The sequence below is a fragment of the Petromyzon marinus genome, chromosome 16 (genome assembly GCF_048934315.1).
Source record: "Petromyzon marinus isolate PM22_M1 ecotype Great Lakes invasive population chromosome 16, UKy_Petmar_22M1.pri1.0, whole genome shotgun sequence".
NCBI classification, from domain to species: domain Eukaryota; kingdom Metazoa; phylum Chordata; class Hyperoartia; order Petromyzontiformes; family Petromyzontidae; genus Petromyzon; species Petromyzon marinus.
The window spans coordinates 2,571,554-2,592,552 of NC_133682.1; the positions used below are offsets into that span (position 1 = coordinate 2,571,554).

Below are 20,999 nucleotides of genomic sequence, written 5' to 3' on the forward strand. Positions count from 1 at the left end.
GCTGGATCTCCTCTCTGTTTCAAAGAACAAATTTAACCTCAGGTCTTCGCTCATTTACCAGCTTCACATTCCCTATTGCCATATAAAAACTGGAGGAAGGGCCTTTGCTATTGATGCCCCCAGGGTCTGGAATGCTATTGCCAATAAACTGCAACTTGAATCGCTACCAATGGGATCTTCTCTCAAAACTGCTCTAGAGGAGTTGTACACCCCTAGCTGCCACTGCTATTCATTGGCGTAAAATAAAATAAAATGTTTTCGATTTGGCTGACGCTGCAAAGTATTATCTGTATTTTGATTTAGCGTGCTGATCTTAAAAGCGCATTGAAAATTTTGATACTCCGACTGATGCTTCTATTGTTGTGGAGTAACTCATGCAGCCAGCTATGGCTCTAAGATTTGGTGTTACATGTTATTTATGTAGTTACTTGTAAAAATTCGGTCACAGTCCCTATGATGACTATTACGTTGCAATTATGGCTTTGTTTTTTGGTGATTTCGAAAAGCTTTTTGGTTTGGACATGTGTGTTTTACTGTAGTACGGAGTTAGACTGATGGTCTTAATCTAAGTTTTATTGTGGTTGTTGTTGTTTGACTTGCATCCCACTGGGATTTTTTGCACACAGCGTTGGTGTACGGTGCCTTTTTTTCAGGAATATTTTTGCTGTTTTTTCATAGATTTTCTGTTTGCACAGTCACATTAAGATGTTTTCTTGTTCGTGTTTTTGTTTTTTTGTTTGTTGTCGTTGCACCTGATTGAAGAGCCGAATGGCTCACAGGGCTATACCAAAATAAAGAAACTGAATCTGATTGTCGTCAAAGGGTAACCAAACTTTAAAAGATGTATCACTCCCCACACAATGTTCGATTGCCTTGTGACTGCATTCAGAACGTGTGACCTTAGTGCCCCAGAGGGTTAAAATCACTCTCCAGAGGAGCACTCCATAACTCAGGAGAGGCAGACGCATTCCCAGGCCGTCCGTGATGTTGGAGGCACAAGTCAGAACATTTCACTTATTCATTTCCTGTTTATCTTTTTTTTAATATATATAAGAAAGTGATACAATCACTTGAGTGCCCATATAGTTTTGTTGGACAGATTCTGTGGAGATTGTTCTTGCTTAATGCTGCATCCATATTTAATTTCAAATAAAAGGCTCCGTTTCTTTTCCTGTCCAGAGGAAAGGAAAGCAATACAGTTTGAGACGCTTCTAATGTGATTAAGGCAAAGCACGCATCTCATTGCGCACTCACAGCCGCTCAAGATTTACTTATATTAACAGCCATTAGCTGGGAGCAGTTAAAAGGCCTTATCCATAAACAGCGCCAGTGTAGCTGTTTTCCAGCCAAGACCGTAACCCTTATACCCACAGCCCATCAACAGCCTGTGAAGCACGGTTTTGGGTGACTGAAATAGGAAGGGCAAGGCAAAGGCCAGAGTTTGGAAGGGACTCAACTAAAAAAAAATGAAACACCTGCCCCTTTCGCAGTCAGTAAATCACACAGCCCAATTTATTATCAGATCTTCTGGAAGGGATCCCCCGGTCATATCAATGCGACATGAGCCGGTCGAGCAAGCAGGCGGATAGCTGCCCGCCCCAACTGTGACTGTGAAAGGGCTTGAGAAGGAAGAGTAATAAGATTCTAAAAAAATATATTACAATAGAGATGAAGGAAAAAAAAACCGTCTTGGATGCGTCAGGACATCCGCTGAATTTTAACCACGCGGCCACTGTAAACACGTACAGGACAATGGGCTGTGGCGGTAAAAAACAAATTATGAGTGAGAAATGAGCAGGGAAAGGGGGGGGTGCTTTTCTTATTTCCAGGAAACAAATCACAAAGGCATGCATCACAAGTGTCAGTTTTGTACCCCCCAGGGTCTCACTTAATTCAGAGGCATCAAAATAAACATTAAACCCAAACACTGCTCCACAACCTTGAACATTTCAACTCAAGGTGGCAGCCACAGTGACATCAATTATTACAGACAAGTGAAATGGCAACTGTAGGCTATACACATGTTCTTCCCCCCTACTACAAGGTCTTGCTAAAGATGCATTATTAATAGCACAGAAGCAAAACGGCGACAGCGAAGACATTCTCAGTAACACTTTTGTGTGTGTAATTAAAGACCGGGCACCACATTCAAATTGAATACACGGTGCATTATCACTTTCAAACAAACACAAAATAAATATCCAATCTAGCGCACTAAAACACCAGCAAGTTACGATGATCAAAAACAGCAAACTTAAATTTTGATTTAAAGCTTTCGTGACTGCAGTAATTCATATTCTTAGTTCTTTCGGTAAAGTCACGTTGAAGGGAAACAATAAAATAATAAAATATATATAAAACAATAAAAATTCTCACGACGTTTCGACCATAACGCAAACGGTCGTCATCAGGTGTGTGTTATGGTTGAAACGTCGTGAGAATTTTTATTGTTTTATATATATTTTATTATTTTGTTGTTTCCCTTCAACGTGACTTTACCGAAATAACTAAGAATATAACAGCAAACTTATGTACATACAAGTACAAAGTAAATCGCTGAAAGTAACTATCACCCCTTCGCGAGACCGTGAGAGATGTTGGCAGCTTGGGAAGGCCTTCATCCAGCAGTTGATAGATCATGGTTGATAATTATGACAAAGGAATAAATGAAATTACTGAACGAAGACTATCACCCCAATTCTCAATTACCTTGACGCCACTTATACTGTAAACCTTGCCCATGTTTCCAAGCTGCCTCCTCTTCAACCGAGACAATAAGTTAAAAAAAGAGTTACGAAAGAAAACGTCAGCCACGAGGAGTGGGACCAAGAGGCACGGCAAGGCCACGTCGGCAACGTGCCGCAGCCTGCGAGTCGTGCCAGCCTAAGACCAACAGAGAGCAAACGCTGGTGGTGAACACAGCCGCACACGCCCTCTGTCCCACCCATCAAGTGCCCGGTACGTCCCCCTCTGCAGTGTTTTATTTTTTAAGGGCCCTTTTTTTGTTTTGTCAAAGTGTGAGCGCAAGTCTTATGCTTGAGCTGCCAGTGAACTCCCTTTCCCTAACCCCTGCCTGTCCAGTTCACCCCCCCCCCCCCCGTCCCTGCGGCATTCACCATCTCCCTTGCCGGACCGAAGCCCCTAGCAGCTTTGCTCCTGGCGCCGAGACCTCTTGTGTGATTGTGTACACAGTGGGTGTGCGCTTTCTGGGGGTTTCAGCAGAGTTGGGGACTGCGAGCCGTTTAAAATGAGATTGTGGTGTTTCTGAAACCATTAAATATTCAATGATGGGTGTGGGTGAGGTAGACAATGGTGCTGGCTCATTTCCCTCCTCACTGCCGCTGCCATTATTATTCTGCCAAGCAGCGTCAAATGAAGGCCCCGTATACCTCCTCTGTGCATTTCAATTGCCAACTCTAAACACACTGGCGTTGAGAGTGAAAGAAAAATGTATCAATGCGGCAACATAAACACAAAATGAATCCACACCATGTTATTCAGAGTAAGGACTTTAGCAAGTATTTTTGAAAGGTCAGATGTGGCCATGACCATATGCCAATATTTGCAGTTTGCTTAAAATTTGATCAAATGGAGAAAGAGACTGGGGATGGTGTCAACTCACGGTAAACGGTGCCCAATCCCTACACGTATTTCGTTTTGAACGAAATGAACCCAAGGAGCACATGCCACACGAGTAAATATTGTTGTGCCTGTTGTGCACAAGCCAACGGCTTCACAGCAGCCTTCAGTTACAGCAAACACATTAAGCGAAACAAACCCGACGGCCAGACAGAAAATACAATCAGTGGTTTCCCTTCGATGGTTCATTTAACCAACCCTCTGAATCCAGCCACCTCAATCCCATCTCACACCCTCTTGACACTACCCAGCCACCCTCTCCACACCCACACGGCCACTCCACAATACATTACAAACTCCCATGGGAGTTCTCATAGCACATACGTACACTGCACACTGCATAAATAGCAGCGCAGACCGAAACGTGAATATCAATAATGGAAGATACTCAGACATACACACAAAGATCCCCGTATAGCCTTAATAGAGTGTTAGGGCAAGTGCTGTTAGCGAGCACCCATGAAGGCCTGCGTGGTATATGAGGGGCTGGGTGAGCAGCACCACACCTGACCATATTTTTCTCCCCAGTGGCGATGTTTACACACCGGACCAAGTGGTCATTTGAAGCTGAGTCAACCTAGGGGAGGCCCAGGACCAGTTCAGATGTTCGTCATTGGTGTTGCCCGTGAGCGGGAATCGAACTCGGCTTGCCAGGGTTCGTAGCGCAGCGTGCTAATCGCTACACTACCGCTCCCCACAAATGCTCAGACAGACACACATGATTGAATTGATGCTGTTGATAGTGAGTGACGAGATAGTCTAAAGGGATGAATTGACACACAGATTAGGTCACAAATTATCATAATAACGACACTTACCCACGACCAAATAACTACGAATACACCCGATATCGTCAAGTCGCAGACGCTTAGCAGACTTGGGCCTGGATAGAATTTACATAGGCGACCACGATGCACAGCAAGTTGCTGCTGTAGATTGCTGGAGCTATGTGGTAGGGATCAGAGGGCAGTGCAGACAAATCCATGATTGCACTGTATCCTATGCTTCCAAGTCTCTGCTACCTGCCTTGACCTTACAGACTAGTTTGGTGAAAAGAATGGTCAAATAAACTCCACGACCCACATGACATGGAGAGGCTGTCATCCAGCAGTGGATTGAAATACTGTACACGTGCAAACGTAACTTTATAACAGTCTGGAGAGCCCAATTATGGGTTCTTAGTGGTTTTGAAAAACATGCCATGTGCAATTGTAATTACACGGAAGGTGAAATAATCTTGCAACTTCTCCTTCACCCAAGCCAGTGAATACTGCCAGCTGGTAGCTGCATGCACGCACATGAGCACATATGAAGAGCTTATGTTACCTTGGGCATGATCATTATGGCAATGACGTAGCGATACAGTGTGAAGCTCACTCGTCAAGGCTGGCTAACATTTCCGTGCTGTTTTTCATGCCACCTGCCGGTCCTGCCATGGGCTATTTGTAAAGTCTAAGTGTTGTTATTATCACCATATTATAATTATTCGTATTAACTTTATTATTTTCCACCCTGGCACAATGGCAGTCAGCCTCACTATAAATCCTGATAAGAAATCATGTAAAAAAAAATATAACAACATTGTATGATAAATGAATACCCCATAAATCTCATGTGAGGAATTTTAAAAAGGCATGAAATTCCACTGGGTGAGGCCTGTAATGAAATCAGGCGGTGTTGAGCTGCCAGTGGCAGCGATTCCCGGAAAAAAAGTATCGCTGCACGTAAATTATAGAAGCGGGGTGGGGGGGGGGGAAATTTATAGGTAATTTATAAATATTTACAAAATAAATAAATAAGAACAACAACAAACACGGGGAACCTGCACACAGCAGGATTCCGAGGGGCACATAAATTATGCAGAATGCTCTTCAAGCATCTCCACAGATCATTTTCTCAGGGGGGGGAGTTGCTATTGATCAAGGCAGTGGTCACATTAAGGTGACTAAGGAGTCTAAAGGCGGACTTGCAAGGGAGGAGAGATGCTCACTACATTCTGTTATCCCAGCAAGCGGCAAGTGTTCTAAGATAGCGGCAAGGGCAACGGCGGAAAGGCGGCAGTGGCGCTGGAGCTCGCAAAAACCAAGGCTTCGGGAAGGCGTGTTTAATTATGCATGGCGCACGTTCGAAACAAGTTTCAATTTTCGGATACTACACGCACAAAAAAGGGAAAATGAGAATGATGAAATTTAAATATTATTTCTAGATTTAAAGCTTTCGTGACTGCAAGGATCCATACTCTTTGGTTCTATTTGGTAAAGTCACGTAGGTTTTATTTTTTATATATTATCTTAATAACCTCTTTCAAAGAGAACTGCTCAGCAAGTTTAAAATGCAAGAAGACAACTGCAGGTGACAAAGCCCGGACACCTTGCAGAATCACTGTTTTCAAATTTATTACCCATAGAAATTGTGTATTCTATTGCATTTAATTAAAACGCTCAGGCAATTATTGATATGATTTACAAATACAAATAATCTAATGATAAATACGCTTAATGAAGATTAAAGATTATAGTTAATACTCTTTGGTTCTTTCGGTAAAGTCACGTAGGTATAAAATAAAATAAATCACGACGTTTCGGGAGCAACACAAGCGTCCATCATTCCCACCTGATGATGGATTCCTGCAGCCACGAAAGCTTCAAATGTAGATTATAGTTAATGATTAGACAGAAGTGTGAACTCCATTGCATAAGCTGGATCTGACAATTTGAGAAGACTATTCATGTAATTAAGAGATGTTAACTTTCAATACATTTTTACACTTAACACAGTACTTGAAGGGAGGCATACTGCCCGCCTATGAGTGAATCATAAATACACAGGCTACACTGATATCAGTTGCTAATCCAGAAGTTTAGGAAATTGGCACAGCCAATTTTTTTATTTCACATCCTGACTTCTCTTATGACAGATGGGTATCCTCAAACCAAACCCACAACTCCTATTCCACACAGTTACTTACATGTAATACACTACTGTAGTGCAATCGATTTTTCAGATAATACCCAGAAACTAAAAATAAAACCACAAAAAAACATAATCAACTTAGGGGAAAATATTAACTTTACGCGGCAAAAACACACCCTTCGTAGTTATCGAATCTAAAATTTTGGTTAAAAGCCAAACTGGCTCAACACCCAGCTGCTGCAAAGTCTTTGCTCATCAGCTTAGCTCGATTTCAATTGTTTCCAAACTCAGCCTACAACAAACACAAATGAGCTTGACAAGGAATCAGCGGATAAGGCGCTCAGGGTCCCTGCGCGGCTGGCGGTGGGACGAGGCCGAGCGACAGGACCGCCAGGGAGCACGGGGCACGCCTGCCGGGACGGACAAGACGGCCGTCGCAACAGCAGCAGCGGAGCCATTACCTGCAGGCCACCGCGCTTCCTGGGGGAGTGCTGCCGGGACGAGGAGCTGCCATAGCGGGACAGCAGGTCGGCCAGCCACGGCGCGCGCCTCAGCTTCTCCGCCAGCGCCGAGATCACGCTGCACCGGCACCCGCACATCAGCAGTGCCGGCTAACGCGTAGAGGTGGCTCCGGACCTCCCCGCCGTCTTCAAGCTCCCAACCTTTCCGTAAAGGCACCAACACCTTTATCTTCTTCTCTACTCGACTCTCTTATCTTCAGTAATGTCTTGCTTTGCTCATTTTACGTCTCTCAATGGCTCTTTATTACACTCTTGCTGCCATGCTCAGCCAGAATGCAGGACGGACCCTTTCCTACCCATGAGCTAGCAGTCTCACCAGCACGTCCCTTCCCCAATCAATCCCATCCTCTCCAGTGCTCCCAGATCCCCCATCACTCTTCCCGCGCTCGCAGTGTACACGCGTGCGCCGGCTTGATTTACCCAATCACGCATCCGGCGCCGGCCAATGCGCATCCATCTCGCCGAGGAGCCAGCTGTCCCCCAGGAAATCTGCTGCTGGCAGCGGCGCTCTCCGCATCAGCAACAAGGCCTTTACATTTCATCAGTCAATAAAAAGGCCTCGAGGTAGACTGTCAATGAAAGCGATACGGGGGTGCTCCGATTTACAATTCAGAGCCCCGCACGGGAGGCAGCACGCAGCGCATCTGTTGTGGCACCGAGGAACAAACAGTACAATGCCGCTGGAGCCAGTAATCCCTGCGTCCACTTCTTGATTCCTTTTACCTCTTGCAGATGAGAAATCCCCCAAGGTTCCTACGATCGATAAATGAAGCGCGGATAAAGCGCCGTGCTTACAGCTGGTCAGCCAGATCGGCTTGTGAAGCCGTTAGCAGTGAGCCTCCGCACAATCCCACGTCATCTCTCCCTGTGCCGCCCATTTTCAGATCAGAGGGCACGGCGCTGACCTTTGCATTATTTTTTCTTTCTTTGTACCTTTGCACCCTCTTTGTAGGTAATGCCTCTTTTCAGCGGTCCCACAAGGCAAGCTAACACGGCACCGTTGTACACCAAGAGCATTCCGTCATTGCGAGAGGAGAAAAAATGTGTCGTCACAAATTGATGGATTTGATTTCTGTGCGACCAATCACAATGGAAGGACCTCACTACAGCAGAGCCAACGCTTTCGCTCGCACGTGCATGCAGAAAACCACAAGGTAATAATAGCCTCCGACTGCCGAGACACCTTCGCCAGCGGTGCAATCATCACTGCAGACCATGGAGTGCAAGGACTGCACTATCTGCCGAGTGAACGCGGTATACAAACACCGTGCAATTAATTTGCCCCACACCAATAATTGCACGAGCTCATAGAAATCTGCAGATGGATGCTTTGCGCAGGGTTGATGTCTCCCACAAAGGCAACCTATGCGATGGCACTACCAGTGTCCTGCTGTTGGCCAGAAAATAACCACAATCCCATCACAAATGCGCTCTGTGATGATTACTTCAGAAATGCAAGTACATTGCATCACTTATTGTTGTGGAATGACAATTTTTTTATGAGCTGTTATACAGTATAATATTACAGCATTGACAGCAAGTGGTCTTTCCCTGCATAACTGCCTACTCCCTTTATCAAGCAGATTATGGATTTTTGCAATAAATGCCTTGCCGCAATCTGAACTTTGCTTTTCTTGCAGAAATCAGGTTGTAAATCAGCCCATGTGTTTCTGTAAACGGCGCAAAAATAAATTAAGTATTTTCAATGGACAATACAGCGACGGGAGCATTTAAGTTTCCAGATAGGCTCTTCAAAACACATGGCAAATGGTTTATAAAATAGAGGACAATGTTCAATATCACACCATTAAGCACATCGCATGACAGGTGTTTCTTGTGTGAAGCCAAAAAAAATTGATTACCTCTGCTGACAATGAGGATCCAAAAGTGCTGTTTGGATAAAGCTAGGTCAATGACTGATGGTAATATCTTGCTGATCAATGTGCTTCTTGTAAGCGGCATACACGTTCTTGTATTTATCCATCCGCTCTTTAACGTGACTATTTGAGATGGCTGCAACGTTTGCACATCAAAACAATTATCGCCTCTCCACATGTCAGAAAAATCTATGAAATGATGTTTCCATTTATAATTTTAATTAGCAAATTATATTTTTATGATCTTGTTAGGGAAAATACACATCTCACATTTGCATGAAGCTAGCCAAGATTTATGGCTCGGAATTATACCACTGCCTCATTCAGAGCCAATGCTAATGTAGCCTCCGGGTAGGGGCCTTGCGACTACCACTCATAATCAGGATAGTTTATGGGAAAAGCCCTCCTCATGAATTGGCGATGTTCATTAAAATGTCTCTTTGTCCTTGATATGATCCTGGACTTGACCTTAACGCCACAAATGCCAAAACAATATGAACAATGTTTTTATACATATAATTCAGTCGGACGTTTACAGAAAGGAAAACCAAATCAAAGCCTCTTCACTTTAACCTATCCCAGCGGAGAAATAAACAAAGGACGTACATAATAAGCAAAATAAATGCGTGCGATCTGTGGACACTGTAAGGAAACCACTTGGACGACCACATTGGTCTTACAACCATCTTAGGAATCCTTGTTCCAGCCTCCCTTTGCTTTCCTGGCAATTCAGAGGCTGGGGAGGTGATCCGACCGGAAAAGGTCACCGCTGTTCCATCCCTTCTCCCTCTCCAATTATGGCGCTAACCATACATCAGCTAGACCCAGCGCTATAATGAGCCAGTCATGGAAACGGGAAGAAATACGAACTATCCTACTCTTAAATCACCATATAGCACAGGCTTGCATGCTGTTCTCTACCTGAACTATTAACTTCCCATACTATAAAGTATTTTTAATGGTACATGCTGTACAGCTGTTTAAATATACAGACTCTGACCTTCACCTTGAGATTAGAGTAAAAAAATGAATATCAAATAGTCTTTCAACGGTGTGGAGCAATTTTGCAATGATTGTTTAATATAATCATCAGTATATTTGAAAACTTTTCACTTCTCCCAAACCCACAAGTACTCCAATTCACTTCTTGAATATCACTCAAAAGAGTGTTATAACACATTTTCGAGCCGTGAAATGCAATCATCAGTGGTGCCCGTGGGATTGTGTGCTGCTAAGCAATGCCATGCACCTATGGGTCATTTAAAACTACCCTGAAATATTAACGCACAAGAGAAAACTAATTTATTACAAAATCCCACTCCCAATGGGGCTTCATATATCATACTAACACTGAAAACTGTTTGAACAAAACAAATTATTTGGGGATCCTGCACTGGCAGTGGTGCACAGGGACAGTTAACAAAAATAAACTTACAATTGTTTGTAAATAACACTGGCTTAAAATATATAATATATGGGCAATGGCCCTTCTTCATAGCACACATATATGAACATGGGTCATCGCCCGAAACATCACCCGTTAGACATTGTTCCTTTTAAGGCAGTGTTAACAAATGTGTTGACTTGTCTTTTTTACTGAACATTACAGCAGCCAAGAATACAACGAAAACTTTGACAATCCGATGAGACACTGCCACAGTATACTCTACACAACACTAGACGCTTAAGCACAGTGAAATTGACAGGATGGCAATGCACAGTTTTAACGGTTCATTCATCACATCATCTGTACGCATTCCAGCTCTCGCCTACATGACACAATGTCAAAACCCAGCCTCAATAAGGACACGCCTCTCCATCCTGCCACAACCCCCACACCAACTGCATATCGGTGCCCAGCTGAGCTAAGGGGTTAATCCAATTCGGCCTGCAGGAGAAAAGCAATTACGTGATCAGCACAGGATAATGAATCGCCCACGATGCAGAGCATCATGCGCGTCACGTACGAAGGCAGCAGCCCTTGGATTCGACAAGTCCTGCAAAGAGGCGCGCTGCGCGTTATTGCACTTGGCGTACGGGTGGCGTTTCATATATGCACGCGCACGCCTGCCACCACGCACAGGTGCTTGGCGTGAGGGGACGGGACACAGGCCGAGGACTGTAATTGCTCCGGTAAACCCAACGATGCCGCAAGGGGACACCCGGAGACAAGTTGGGAAGAAGAGAAAAAAACCCGATGCCATAAACATATTGTGGCGTACGGCTGAATGGGCAAGGGTGGGTTTTGCTGAGGCGCACTTCAACCCCTGTCATCCGCACCGGTAAATGATGACCTACCCCTCTGTATACACAGGCATTAAGTGAGTGGCATAAGGTGTGTTATGCCACACAGCCGTCAGCAAGCTTTAATGCATTTGTGACCTCCCGTGCTCTATGTGGCACAATCACTTTTAAAAGTCGGTAACTGCAAAATGCCACCGATGGCTAAAACGAAGTGGAATCGTGATGAAACCGAAGTACTGGTGCACGAATCAGATGTTGAGAACATTTAACATATAATCCTCCGTGACGGGACATTTTGGTGAATTTCCCTGTATAGCTAATCGTGCTATATTGTGCACATTCAATATAGTTGTAAAAAAGTTTAAGTGCCCCTGGCTTACAAGACCATCTCAGGTAATCATTTATAAATGTTAACAGCATTGAGCCACATAAATTATGTCCATCTTCAGGAATGCAGCAATGACATTCTATGTAAGCACATTATAAATTAACACCACTGTTATAATTTGTATATCAAGCACATTATAAATTAACACCACTGTTATAATTTGTATATGCAATATCAAGCATATTATAAATTAACACCACTGTTATAATTTGTATATCAAGCATATTATAAATTTAATTTGCAGTGCATAATGTTTCCACGCAAGAAGCTGCTTACAAAGCTTTGAAAAAACACAAAAAACCTCAGCTCATGCAGACCACACTTAATAATTTAACGCACACTATTAAGTACTGAATCTTTGTGGTGCTCATTTTACGGCTTAATGTAGTCGTAAACTGCTGCATTATTCAACGAAGAATAAATTTCACCACCTAGTTTTTCATTTTATTTACATCTTCCAAAGCTCGTGTAGTAAACTGCGTAGCGTGTTTTCGAAGGTCACGTCCGGACCAAATGCGGAATTACACAAATTCCACAGGACAAATAAAATGTAAAAATCAATAGAGCAGGGCAGGTTTATCTGGAATGAGCTAGGAATGGGCAAGAGATGGTGTAGCGGCTAACTTGTGTAGTGTAGCGACTAACTTGTGTAGTGCAATCTTGATTTGAGGCTTTCGTGACTGCAGGAATCCATGCTCTTAGGTTATTTCGGTAAAGTCACGTAGGTATAAAATAAAATAAATCACGACGTTTCCGGCGCAACACAAGCGTCCATCATCAGGTGGCAAAGCATGGTCTGCTGCTGAGGCACTATCTACAAAGGTTTGAAATGGGTGTAGCCCAAGGGTCATCAAAAAGTGGCCGGGGCTAGCGATGTTAATGTGAGAAATTAGCATGTATCTGTAAGATGGGAGAGCGGCTAACTTGTGTGTACGATGCGGTGGTCGTCGGGTTTCACTTCCAGTCTCCGCAGCCAAAACTTCTAATAATTTAAATTAGGCATCTACATGGAAGGGCCCACCCCCAGGTCAACACAACCGCCGAAGGCGTAAACGGCGCAGCAGTATGTTGTGCGCAAGTGCTGCAAAGGCATCACAACAACCCAGCCGAGCAACTTTGCTGTCAATACTCTATATGTGCTCGGCAAAGAAACTAGTGTTTGCTAGCGGTACCTGACCAAACTGCTGTATAAGGAGTGCACATAAAAGCCTCTTTATTAGTTATCCGTTTGTAAAACTGAAATACTGAGGCTTAATGCTACACTATTAACCACGTGAAAAAAAAATGTCCTCAATAACCTTTACTTTTCAAAATGTTGTTAAAGCACGTTTGAGCGTCTGCCAGGATCGTGACAAAACATTTCAAACTTATCAAACGCACATTTTACCTTCACACCACAGTACAGTAATTCAAAAAAATAATACACGGATTTGGTTTAACTGTAGAAATTTTGTTTAAACAAATAGAAATCTGTAATTTTCCAGTTATACGCTGTGTTATTTTAAAGTTAACGTAACCGTTCCTTAAGAACGGCTTGCATTGTCTCATTGCCAAATTTTCCCCGGCTGCAGTCCTTCTCATAACAGCCCTGCTCTCCCCTGTGTTCGCCGTATTGACAAGACGATGAATGTAACTATAGTCGCGGCAGAAAGTTCCTCTCCACTTCACACATTTCACTTACAACCATCCCATTCAGGCGCTGCACAAACGGCCTTTCACGGTGTGAGCAAAGTTCTTCGGCCAGCCTCATCACGAGAACAGATTAGACTGTCCGCATGGCCCCAGCGCGCAGCCTGCCTAATTCATTCACATCCCCTCCACTGCTTAGCAAATTGCTTGCACGCAGCCCGCCTCAACAAGCGATGCTTCTCAGGGCACACCAGACCAGGGCACTGTGCAGGCTCCTGTCTACCCCGTGCGCCTAGTGGTGGAAAAGAGTTGTTACTCCTCTGCATGCACGCAGAACTTCTTCCGCACCATACGTAGCCAACCGTGCTCATCGGAGGTGTGGGGGAAGGACAACAAACTAAACACAAAAAACAGTTCTGAAGAAATTAGTTTTAAATCGAGATTTAAATGTGCATAGCTCCAGTGGCTTCCTCATATCGGAAGAACGTTCCAGACGGCCGCAGAAGCGCATCTGAAACGGTGCGATGCGGTGACCATCTTTGTACAAATGGCTAGCCAAAAGCCGCTGAGAGGATGCCCGGAGTTCGCGTGCTGGTTTATGCTCCTTGCCGAGATCAGCGAGGTATTGTGGTTCATTTGTGGCAAGCACTTTTTGTGTAATGAGTGCGACCTTTTACGTCCTGACAAGGCAGGGCATATGCCACTCATCTGACATAGCGCGGTGAAAAAGAAAACTCGTGTGCCAGCGACATTGGCATTAAGTGGATTTTCACAAGAGGAATGGGTTTATTGCCCGAGGCCACGAGGAAACAGCTATCGGTGCATTGCAACCAGTGGATGTACCGTGGCCTTAAAACAGGATTACACCTGCAATCATTGCCTAATCCAGCACAATCCAGAAATCCCACTCATAAACTCCGCTGGCCATATGTTTATACACGTAAATAGATGCTGAACAGGCTTAATATAATATTGTCGGTTTCATATAGGCTGACAAAAAAATTTAAAAAAGGTATTAAACTAACGTATACGAACACTCAATTATTTTTCACGTCAAGAATGCCAATCCACATTGACATTAGGCAATTTTTCCAGTGCAAATACATTTATGTTGATAAAAAAATGTAAATAACCTCAATGCTTAACAATGGAGTGCAAATTATAGGTAAACCTGACATTACAAACCCTTAATAATCCTGTCCACTGATTTAAATTGTCACGTAAGCACAAACGAAAAAACATTGCACGATGTTCATTTTGCAAGTGTAATATACTCTTTGGTTCTATTCGGTAAAGTCACGTAGGTAAAAAATAAAATAACAAAAATCACGACGTTTCGGCCGCAACACAAGTGGCCTTCATCAGGTGAAGGGACCGTGCTGGTTTAGGCTAATTCACTCCAACGCTGTCCTCATGACAGCACGGTCCCTTCACCTGATAAAGGCCACTTGTGTTGTGGCCGAAACGTCGTGATTTTAGTTATTTTATTTTTTACCTACGTGACTTTACCGAATAGAACCAAAGAGTATGGATCCTTGCAGTCACGAAAGCTTCAAATCTAGAATAGTGTAATATATTTTAATTTTTCTGAAAGCTGGAATATGACTTTAAGACGATTACAAACCGTTACATACCGTGCAAGATTCCAACAAAACCCTTAGCAAGGCTTTTCCTTGTTCCACTGTCACACTGTGCCCACTTTCAACTGCACCTCCAACACAGACAGGGTCGCTGTGTTATAGCCCTCGGCAACAAAGAGTTAATTCTGGGCAGGCAAAACAAAGACCTTTGCTACTCGGCCACTGTTCACTGCAAAAATCCCTCTTTATAATTCCTAACCCATCTCATAATTCTGTAAGTAAACTGAAACAGCCGCTTTGTTCCCGAGAAAGGCTCTTCCCCCCCAGCTCATACTGCATTCAGCCGGGGCGACCGCCACAGATCCATAAGCAAAGATATATACAGTGACAGCAGAGTCTTTATGAAGAAATGTTTTTTTAGAGGGGGGGGGGGGACATTAAACTCATGCAACACCAACTTAAACTCAAACTCACCATGGAGCATGAATATTCCATCCCCCCCCCCCAAAAAAAAAAAGTCGATGGCTTTCAAGAATGTTTAGACTTCGAATAATCGAATGTTGCAGTACACATCACGGCATTCCGTACAGTAGTTGTATTTTACACCGCATACCTTTTCTGTAAACCATTTTCAGAGACTACAGTGAAGTGGGTGCAATGCATACCAAGAGCATCATTTTGAGAAGAAGAAAAAAAGCATTCCATTTTCACCGAGGGCAAAGGGCCATTCGCAGTACAGCACGCGCAACACGAGCAACTTACTCCGCAACCTCACAGCCTTTCGCCGGGACGATGAGAAAACAATGCAGGTCTCAACTCTATTACAAACAACAACAATCGAGCCACCGCAACAAGCAATTAAAAAAATAAACCTTTTCCCTCGCACGACTTACGGCGTATAAAAGGGGCTACTTCTTTTTGCCTTTAAAACCAAACAATCAAACAACGCAGCGCCTCGTGCAGAATAAAAAAAGGCTACCGCGTGCCACGTACAGGGGGGGGACAGGTGTTCCACACATGTTGTGCGCAGGTACAGTAGGCGCTGTTTAAGTGGGTGGCTCACACGAGGCAAGACAGACAGCTTGCCCAGACAGCCCGAGAACCAACCCACCCAACACAACCCCACGTCGTTCCCCCCGTTCAGTCGGCGGGTGGGGGAACTTCTGGCGGGGGTGGTTTTCTAGGACCCTCACCACCACCACCACCACCCCCCTCTTTTCAGCCCGTTTCTAAGGGCTCCTCGCCGTGGAATGCGCGCACCCAGGGGCCGAGGGGTTACGCCAGCCAGGAAGCCGGCCAGAGTGGCCCTCTGCAATAATGTTTGCTGCACGGAACGGCGAGCGGGCGCGGGCGAGCGCCTTTGTCGCAGGGCGCAGCGGCAGTGTTGCCCTCCTCTTTTCTGATGCAAATGTCCCCCGCTGGGTTTTGTCGCAAGGACGATAATGTGCTGGGAAAGTGGACACGGAAAAGGAATGCAAACTAAGAGGGGGGGACCGTGGTGGGGTGGTGGTGGTGCCTCCTGTCAGAGTCGCATTATCCAATAGGCACATTCGGCACTGTGCCTGGGGCCTACCAAAACTCAAGGGCCCGCAAACGAAAATTGACCGTGGTTTTTGTTGTTTTTTGTACCATCAAAAAAATGTGAACGAGATATATTCTTGAATAAATATATTCATATAGCAAGGATAGGCACAGTGTAGAAACAAAGAGGCAGCATGTCAATGTCAACCGGTTTTTTTTTCATACGGTGAGAGAAATTAACACCGGAGATGAACTTTTCATAGCAAAATTATCAAATAGCATCTTCGAACGGTGTTTTTCGCACAAGCATGCGAGTGACAGGGGCGGTAGTTAACCATGTGTAGTAGCAGCGCCATGTGTAGAAAGTCATCAGCATAGAAGCACATTCTAACAGGCCTGCCTCCTGTTTGTTCCTTGGTTTCCCTCCCCCCCACCCCACATATTGGAGCTACATCGAATTCAAATACTTGGTTTTTTTTATTGCGTGCTTAAATAAAAGCAATTTTTGTTCACGCTTTTTTTTGTAACGCACATATGGTTTTATTTTGGTGTGTTTTTTTCTCTCTCTCAAGTCCTTCCTATGAACTGAGAAAAAGTTGCCTTGAAAAACAAAATATCATTTTATGGCTGCAATTGGAATTCATAAACTGCTACTTTACACTCAAAGTATCGTATATTAAGGCATTCTAATTATCACGACTTTAAAAGTGTGAGAATACGAACCATCAGTACTTAAGTTTCCTTTCAGCAAAAGTTTGAAAAGAAAAGCGATCCTAACATGTTTGCCAAGTACAATATAAAAGGATGCAACTACAATGCAGAAAAATGTACTTTTGGGTAAAAAGTATTGTAAAGCAACACATTAATTTAAGCCAGCTAGCTGAAAGGCCACGACATTAACGTGTTTTCCCATTCAAAAACTGGGGGACACACGCTCATCTAATTATATAGTATTACATTTGGTACATTTACCATCTTCATGAGTCCCTGTGGTGTAATGTCGAAGCTAGCTCACAGTACATATCGTCCTGAGGCAGTAAGTTCGATTCCCTATCAAGGTTTTTAAAACCTCCAGTCCGTTTCTCTACCCAGCACAGCCTCTGCTGAATTATCGATTACAACGCTAATGTTACAGCTCTTGCAGGGCTTGATTAGCAGATATTTTGTTGGACACTAAAGTGCGGATATACCCAACTGGCCAGCTCTTTCAACCCATGTTATTAATGTGACAGAGGTTAAATGCATCTACAAAAGGGAGGAAATCTGCCTTCAGAGGCATTAGCTGTGGGTGCAGAGTTCACCTTTACCTTGACGTACTCACGAGACATAACGCTTACTTTCACATATTTGTGAGATATGTCACAGTATGGAACGGTGGTGCACCGATAAATATCCTTCGCTATACGCCCACCCACCTGAGTTTGATTCTCAACCCACAGCTAATATCAGTCCTGAGTAATATATGGATCTGTCCTGGATCCCTCCATCATCAACCCACACTGAACAACGTGAAGTATGGTCAAACAACCCCCATGACCAACAAGGCATGGGGAAGACTTCACCCAGCAGTACAAGGACTTTAACTGATATTCCACAGTGCCAGGTTATGTTACAGGTCAATTAAAATTATTGAATCAAAATGTTGATTAATATTCTTAAAGACCATGTCAACAAACCGAGTGTACACTAATTCAATAGATTTGTATAATTTAAATGCGATATGATAGTATTTAATAAGATCTATTACTTACCATATGATCAGGGAAATTAACGCCACACATTTTTTTCAGGTCTCACGGTCTATAAAACATCCCATTGTAAAAAATGTCAAGTGCAAGTTAAAATCTCAGACTAATTGGCAGCTCTGCAAAGGGTGCATTGGCCAAACAGCTCGCTAATTCTATTTTTCTATGGTTTGGCTTATTTTTGGCACAGGTAAAACACACTGGGCAATACATTTTCTATAAGGTCAATTCTTAGATAACATTAAAGATGACGGTGGTTAAGTAATTTCGCCCGAGCAATAAAAAAATGGCATAGATTACTAAAGCCAAATATGTGCTGAAAATTAAGGACCTAACTGAGAAGAGCACATAAAGTCTAATATTCCAGATTGCACAGTTCAAACATGCATAGCCATGGGGCTAATTATGGGCCGCTTATGGCCAACATTGGACCACGTTGCCCAGGAAGCTTTTATGTTGTCGTTACCTTTTACTTAAAAACCAAAAGGTTCATGGTGACCGAAACGAATCCACGTGTCTTGCGTTCCCGAGTATATGCACCGTTTTTCTGAGCACTTTAACCACAAGGTCACATCGGCCAATGGCCTGTTGCATAGAAAAAAACTTCAATGATCTTTACCCGTCTTAATAGATTTGTAAAACGAAGCGGAAATGTAATCTTTAGGTGTTTTATGCAACTGATCCTCTGCCCCCCACACCCTCCCAACATACAGCAGCCGGACGCACACGTAACCATGACACAAAGCGGGGCACCTTTGCACCAACATCAAAAAGCACCCGAGTATTAAAAAAGCAAGCCTTGCGACAACACATGGCTGCAATCATACAACAATAATAATTACAAGCATTACAACGTTTGCGATTGTGACATTCATAGTGGTTGTGGTAGAAAGAAAAAAAAATCCCCGCTGGGTGTGCACAGCTGATTGGGATTGAAACGCGGGCGCTAACTGCGCTGCCAATCCCGGCCGCGCGTTCAGGCAAATTGCCAGGCTGCGCGAACCCCGTAAAAGCCTCTCGCCTCAGGCCGCACTGCTCACACGCAACTTCACCTGCTCTTAATATAGATTCCACACCAAACTAATTAAACGACGTGTCGTACGATCACCGAGTGTGCCGGTAGCTCACCCTAAACCGCACAATACCGCGATAAATATTTTTTTCAAAACAAAAAAAAACGAGAAAGGGGGAGAAAAAATAATTACATTACGGATGGTGTTGTCAACTGCGGCCTGTACCTTGCGCCTGCGGACGATGGCCCTTGCCCGCCTGCGTCCCACTCCGACGAGGACCCGCTCGAAATCATCGACGCTCGCACGGTTTATGTCTATTTGCTCTGCCATGACCCGCGCCGGTCGACGGCCCGTGCCCTCGTCGTCTTTTCCGTCGGTGCCTCGGTGCCGAGTGGTGCTGACGGGGGTGGGGAGGGGGGTGTCGATAGCGGTGACGGCGGTGCGAGGTGATGTCGATGTCCCTGGCTGGCTCAGTGGCGGGCGGCAGGCTGGTGGTGATGACTGGGTAGCTGGATGGGGTTGGTGAATTACTTTTGGTGGCTCTATCACGTCGCTTGCTGGTTTTCTGGCTTTCCGACCGACCGACTGCTTACTGAAAGAAGGCGAGCCGTGTCTTTCTGACCGATGACCGTCAGGCTGTCCGATTGGCTGGCTTGCTATGATTAGCCGGCTATCTTGTTCGCTTGCTTACGGACACGATACATGACCAGCTATGCGATTATACGACTCGGTAGTTACCTGGCTCGGTGTCTATTTGACTATTTGAGTAGCCGATTAGATGGCTGTCAAGCTCCTTACCAGCTGGCTCTGTGGCTAGACCACTTGCCCGACTGGGGTCATCTGCCTCTAACCGACTGGCTGAACGGTTGACCGGCTGAACGTCTGGCCCGTTGTGACCAGGCAAGGTGATGCTGCGGTCGGCTCGCTCGCTTCCTCGCTCGCTGTTGTTGCCGCCGCCACCACCACCGCCGCGTTAGGTGCGGAGAGGCGAGCGTGTGTGGGAGGGCGGACCTGGTGGCGTGTGCGAGCGAGCGGGCGGGTGGGTGGGTGGGCGGTGGGGGGGTGTGAGAGGCCCGCTGGGGGCGTGGGTGGCAGTGCCGGACGCGGCCTCTATGGGGGCAGGAGGAGGGGGGGGTTACATTTCATCAGCGGTGACGAGGGGGTCAAGGTGGTGTTCGGGACACGGCTTTCTTTTGCCAAGCGTCACCCGCAGCCAAGTGGAATCGTCGACGTGGTGGTGGTGATGCCAAGTAGTTCCGTTCTCCCATAAAACGATTCACTCTTTGTCACACGCGCGTGCCCATTTTACTTAGTAATATATTCCTGTACACAATGGCTCTTACCTGGAATATGCAAGTTTTTTTTTTAATGTGGACTGGTCTGAACTTGTCCCAGCAAGTGTAAGATGATTCACATTTTGTTGGCATGACTTCCGCCTTGACTGCATCCAGATAACGGGAGCATTATTGCAGTGTTTTGTTCAGGCTTAACCAATGGTGGGGTGCTTTTGCAATCTCTTGTAGAGCAACATTTTATCAAATCGAAAACCACCATACGCACCAATTACGAAACCTATTTTTGCCATTTCCCCGCTACAAAATTGATCATTGGAAAGGTTTCCAAAAGGTGATCCAAGCCAAGATACAACCTCCACCATTAGGATTTAGAGCAACACTAGAATTTGATGAGTACTCTTTGGTTCTTTCGGTAAAGTCACGTAGAAATAAATGTATAAATTATTTCGACGTGACTTTCAGTAAAGTCACATAGAAAGTATTTCGACGTGACTTTACCGAAAGAACCAGAGTAATTCCTGCAGTCACGAAAGCCTCAAATCAAGTTTAATAAGAGTATTAAGAGTATTTAGATAACTAAGAATCTAACTCCAAATACAAAAAAATATGGTTCTGGGGGAGAAAACTCCATAAC

At 44.6% G+C, this 20,999-nt stretch overlaps 1 protein-coding gene across 2 annotated transcripts in view; it reads right to left on the bottom strand.

Moving 5' to 3' along the window:
- Positions 1-20,090, bottom strand: part of FBXW7 (F-box and WD repeat domain containing 7) — a 102,510-nt gene extending 82,420 nt beyond the window's left edge. Inside the window, exon 1 of one of the 2 annotated variants that reach the window (XM_032955532.2) lies at positions 19,296-20,090. In XM_032955532.2, the coding sequence (XP_032811423.2) occupies positions 19,296-19,400 (105 nt within the window). In that variant the 5' untranslated portion in view covers positions 19,401-20,090. Of the gene's footprint in view, positions 1-7,013; positions 14,605-19,295 lie in introns of those variants that run through there. The other variant, XM_032955531.2, reaches the window with a different exon arrangement.
- Between the last annotated feature and the right edge of the window lie 909 nt (positions 20,091-20,999).